At 43.1% G+C, this 5,828-nt stretch overlaps 1 protein-coding gene across 6 annotated transcripts in view; it reads right to left on the bottom strand.

Moving 5' to 3' along the window:
• Fermt2 (fermitin family member 2) overlaps window positions 1–5,822 on the bottom strand; it is a 94,755-nt gene extending 88,933 nt beyond the window's left edge. For all 6 annotated transcript variants that reach the window (XM_023723717.1, XM_004638742.2, XM_004638743.2 and 3 more), the window contains exon 1: window positions 5,538–5,822. In XM_023723717.1, the coding sequence (XP_023579485.1) occupies window positions 5,538–5,694 (157 nt within the window). In that variant the 5' untranslated portion in view covers window positions 5,695–5,822. The remainder of the gene's footprint in view (window positions 1–5,537) is intronic.
• Window positions 5,823–5,828: the final 6 nt, after the last annotated feature.

The following is a 5,828-nucleotide window of genomic DNA, read 5'->3' as shown; positions in this document are numbered from 1 at the left end:
ATCCCCCAGCACCACATGCCAGCCAGCCCTGCCCCCTGGTGGGCTGAGCTGGCCACACACACACACACACACACACACACACACAAATAAATGAATAAAATTTAAAAAAAAAATTCAAGAAACAAAATTTATTATTTCATTTGTATGCACCTTTCACAGTACCTAAAACACTTAAAGAAAAAACAAACAAACAAACAAACAAACAAACAAAACTGGCCATCACATTTAACTAAGCCTCAATTCAGTCCAATAGGATTTCACCATTGTTTCTTCTACCTCACTCCCACATATCTTAAAGATTTTCTTGTCATCTTAATATATGTCTCACCATGAAGGTAGTGAGGTCACATTATGCAAACATTTTATTTCCACTAATTTACCCTACAAGCTCTGAAGGTCAAAAACGGAGGATTTCAACAGCACAGACACTATTCAAAGGAGTAAGCACACACCTTCCTAGGGAGCACCATGCAAGGCCCGGGCAGGGAGCTGTCCAGTTACTAGGCCTCTGTCTCCCCTTCATTCTGCCAAGCTCTGATCCTAGTGTTTATAAAGTACTTTTTGTGTAACTGAGCCCCTAAAGTCAGCCAACTTGTGAATCTGGTGCTTAACCAAGAAAACTTATTTTTGGAGTTCCTGGAAAAAAATCAGGTATTTTGCACTGTTGTGCAATGCAATAAATATATACTATACTTTAAGCACATTAAGGAATTTTTAATGATAATACTAAAATCTATTTCTTCAAAATAGTACAAGAACAAACTTCACAGAAATAGGGATATAGCTTAGTGATACAGCGCTTGTCTAGCAATTCCCGACATCAAAGAAACCCCCCTAGGGCTGGTGAGATGGCTCAGTGGTCTAAAGCACCTACTTACAACAAGCTTAGCAAAGCACAGGGACCGCAGTTCAATCCCCCAGCACCACATGCCAGCCAGCCCCGCCCCCTGGTGGGCTGAGCTGGCCACACACACACACACAAATAAAATAAAATAAAAAAAAGAACAAAGAAACCCCCCCTAATTTCAAAACCTAATTCTAACATGTAGTGCACTTTATTACATTATTATATGGTAAGAAAATGACACACTTTGAAGCAGGGATGACTTCTTTCTAAAACCATATGCAGAAACACCATCTTTAGTTCTCCCCCCACGAACTGTCTGACCTGACCTAATCTAACCCAATTCCCACATTCCTCATACAGAGTCAGAGCTACAAGAAATTCTGAAGTCACACAGCCAACTTCTCCCTCAAGTGCGCAAAGCCGGTGGCTGGAGACACCCATTCAGTGAGCTCCATGTGCTATAAATTCCCGACTGTACACTTACAAATTTTTATAGAAAGGTGGAGACTTGATTATACACAGAAGTTTTAAAAAGACAACTTTTATAAACCAATATGAAAATGCAGTGAATAAATCCATTGAGTATTAAACTAAGCATGTCTGCAATGGCTGTGGTATTTAGAATTCTCAGTGGTGAGCTCTGAATCCCACTGAGAACTGTTGTTTTTGTTTTGTTCTGTGTTTTGTATCAGGAATTGTACTTAGCACCTTGTGCTTGCCAGGCAGATGCTGTGCCACTGAACTATATCACTGTCTTGAACTGCTTTTTAAAAATACTTCTCAATGACCTCTGGAGGAATCCCATAAAACTGAGCCTCTTCTTTACAAAATTTATTTTGTACAATTTATAATTTATTATCTTGGTGTCTTATTTTTCATAATCTGTAGTCTTGATAATTTATATTTGAACTTTTTTTAAACAAACACTGCATCAAATAAAAACATGAGTCAAGCCAGGCATGGGGGCATGGATCTGTAATCTCAGCTACTTGGGAGGGTGGGATCAGGAGCACAAATTGGAGGCCCGCGTGCGTATCATAGTATGACTGTCTCACAGTAAAATAAGAAAGGGTTAGGATGAAGCTCAGTGGCAGTATGCTAGTTTGCTCAGATGTGAGAAGCCCTGTTTGATGCCAGTAAAAAGAACCACACACATATCCCACACCCCAGGGTATGGATTTGAAACTTGTTCTTAACAATAACCAAAACAAACAAGCAAAAACAAAAACAACAACAAAAAAAAACCCATAAAAAATGTAAAGCTTCTATTCAGAGTTTTCAATCTGTTTAACAGATAAAATAATTTCTCATTCATAGGATAAGGTACAAATACTGAAGGAATTAGTGAGATCATTTATTTTGTATCAATGTAGACTGAGTCACAGATGAAACAAGTTTCAGTCACATCAAGATACAATTCCCAAGGGCTGGTGAGAAAGCTCAGTGGACCAAAGTGCCTGGTTAGGCAAGTGCAATGACTGTCCCCCTGGGGGGCAGCTGACTTGGCCTGTGCTGCTGTTTGATCCCCAGCAGCACATGCCAAGTCAGCTGCCCCCCAGGGTGGCTGAGCCGGCCACAGTCTTAGCACCGGGGAGGCTGAAAACAGGAGGATCAGTATGAGTCTGAGCAGTAAGACACTGTAACAACCAAATACATTAAAAAAAAAAAAAAAAAAAAAAAGATACAATTTCCAGTTGGGAGTGTGGTGCATACCTGTAATTGCAGCACTTGGGAGACTGAGGCAGAAGGATTGTTGCAGACCAACCTGGCTACATAGTAAGTCCAAGGCCAGCCTGAGCTGCATAGGAAGACCTCATCTCAGAAAGACCAAAAAGGGGTGGAGGGGAATACAATTCCCTAGAGCCCACTCTTCATGGCCAAAACTATTTTATTTAAAAGATGAATACAGTAGGCTAGAATGTTTTACACTAAGATTTTAAAAAGATCTCTTGAATTTTTTAAACTCAAATCTGAGAATCATTTTAATGACCTTTCTTGAAATGCAAATATTCTTTATAAGATTCTAATTGCAAAGATTATCTTTAATACACTCTAAGGAACTTTCTTAGTTAACACTCCAGTTCGCAAAAGACAATGTAGCTTCACAGAAAAACTGATGCCCAAAGGCTATCCGATAGTTGTATTATAATCTGTTTTATCTTCGAGAATCAAATGAAGGCAAAAAAACTCTTCCCAGAAACTTCCACGTGTGTACTCAAGGTGTCATCCCGAGACCTATCATCTCTGGAAAAACCAATGCTGCCCTAAATATTATATAAGAAGATAATATAAACCATGGTACTTTGATGTTCATACACCCTCCACAGAGCTAGAGAAGAGTGCACCAGGCAGTTTGGAGCCTGAAGATGTAGACAAATGCCGCGACAGTTGCACTGTGCTTGATGGCTTCCTAGCCACAGTAGCCTCGTGCTGCTGTCTGTCACTGTTCCATAATCCTGACACTCCAGAGTCTGCGCCACTTCAACCCCGCCACGATCTCTACCTGTTATCTAGACCCTGCACGGTGCTTTGATCTATTCCGGCCACTGCTGACAAGCAGGCATCTAGTGTGCCCTTTAATACCTTCAAGCGCCAGACCTCTGGGCTTCAGAGGGCAGGCTATTCCAGCTTTAAACAAACCTGAAAAACCACAAAAAGGTCTTTTCTACCTTGACTATCTGGTTTGTGGATGTTTTCAAAGTGCCCTACTGAATTTCTCCAGCAATTACTTCTGAACAGATATAACAAATTACCATTCAAGGCATTTAATCCTAAAAATCAGAAGCAAAAATTAGCCCTACTTTTACCAAAGAGGAAAATCAGATTTATGCTGAAAAGCGATTTTTACTTGGAACTCAGAAAACAACAGGGGTTCATATTCACTGTTTTAAAACAATGCAAGGTTTCTATATGCACAGCATTTTCTACACCTTGTTAGGCTTTCTCTGCATTAAAATTGTTCTAAATGCATAAGCATTAAAAGATTAAGACTGCTGGCACTTAAAATTAACAATGCTGTCTGCAAAGTCTATTCTTAAGACTATGATTCCATAATAAGCAGTTATAATCAATGCTACATAAATATAGTAGAAACTATTATTTATTCATGAGATAAAGCTTGGCTTTCAAGAACTATTTTCAGTCACCTTCAACAACTCCTTTTTTGCAAAAAAAAAAAAAAAAAAAAATCCTATTGAAACCAGTGTATTAAGTATTTATCACACATAAGCCAGTCTGACACAAACACTTGATTCCTCTGAAAACAAAGAATGTATAAGTAACTACAATCTTTTGCTCTTAAATAATGTCCAACTAGTGGTGGACAAAAAGATTCTTAAGTGGTTTGCAAACAGGAATCAGAAGAAAGCTGAACAGTTAACTGGTTAAACCAGCAAAATCTGATTTCTCAAGGGTCACCTAAGCAGGCCTTCTTTCCTGGGCGGTCTCCTACAGCCAGACAAGGCAAAGCCCTACGCAGGGGGCTGCGCTGTGAGGAGCTAGTTTCCCTTCCGTCTTTCAATAATTAAACTTCCTGCAGGGTTACCAAACAGGTCCACCTAATTGCATTCTGCCTAACTCTGTAAACTTATCAGACTGCTATTTCAGTAAGTTTACATGGGAAGTATACCACACTTTCTTGGGAGTAAATACATTTCCCGATAAAAAACTGCTTCTTTATCTTTCCAGAGTGGCTTGAAGCATAATTGCTGTTAGGAAGAAAGAAAAAAAAAGAAAGAAAGAAAGAAAGAAAGAAAGAAAGAAAGAAAGAGACAGACAGAAAGGTTACCTTATCAAATCAAGTGTTATTCTGCAAGAAGGCACTCTGAAGTTTGGAAGGCAGTCCTTCTAGCCTTTATCTTTTGCTAAAATCATCGATCGCATCTATGCAGCTGATTCTTCCAGCAGGAAACAAGTTTCATCACCAACAAAATGTGAGATTCAAAATTTCTTATACTCTACTATAGTAAGACAGGCATTATCTAAAACCGAGTCAAAACCAATCCAATATGGATCTGTACCCAAGCAAACGCTGTCAACCTGGAATTATTTTAATCAAGTCCTCCTTTCAAACACAAAGTTCTTTCACTGTGTCGTTACTCATACAAAACTGAATGCTCGAAATAGCTTCCTTCGGGCAAGGACTCCAGATACCAAGTTTGTCAAAGCTGCCCCACCCCTTCAAAGAGCGGGTGCCTGGAACATTTTAACGCGCTCCATCACGTAGTAAGTGCGGCTGGGGCAACTCCAGCCTGACGCGGGCAGCTGCACATTTTCCAGTACAATTTTCTTAAGTGGACCGTGCGTTACTTACAGGAGCAAACGTCACCAAGGCTCAGGGGCAATAAAGAGAAGAAATGGGGAGCCACGGACGCTGGACGATCGCCCTCCCGGCTCGCTCGCACACGCTCCCTACTTCCAGCGCGAAGTCGGCACGCGCCAAGAATTCGGCAGTCCCCCGCCTCCCGCGGCGACGCAACGAGGGTTTTAAGTGAGAGTCGCGAATCGCTCGCCACCTGACGAGAACTCCAAGTAACAAAGGCTGCGCGGGGCACAGCCCGCGCCCTCCGAGCCCCTCGCGGGATGCCCGGCCGCAGGCCCGCCCGCCCCTCCCCCGCCCGAGCCCTCCTCCCCTCCCCCACCGACCCCGGGAAGTCCGGCCGGCCGGGACGCTCCCGGATTCGCCACTCACCGAGCTTCTCCACCAACTTGAGCATCACCCCTCCGATGTGCACCTCGCCGGTCACTCGCAGGGTGACATCGCGGTCCAGGTCCGTCACATGGACACTGAGTTCCCACGTCCCGTCCGCGTAGCAGCCATCTGGCATCCTTATCCCGTCCAGAGCCATGGCTCCTTCCTGCGAGCGCGGAGGAAATGGCTCTCGTCAGCGTCACTCCCCCTGAGGCGCGCGGATCCCACTCGGCTCGCCGCTCCGGCCGCGCTCAGGACCAGGCGGGGGACCCGGCGGGACAGCGCCCGGCC

This window comes from Octodon degus, unplaced genomic scaffold (genome assembly GCF_000260255.1).
Source record: "Octodon degus isolate 3935 unplaced genomic scaffold, OctDeg1.0 scaffold00102, whole genome shotgun sequence".
In the NCBI taxonomy this organism is placed as follows: domain Eukaryota; kingdom Metazoa; phylum Chordata; class Mammalia; order Rodentia; family Octodontidae; genus Octodon; species Octodon degus.
This window is presented reverse-complemented; position numbering and strand designations above follow the sequence as displayed.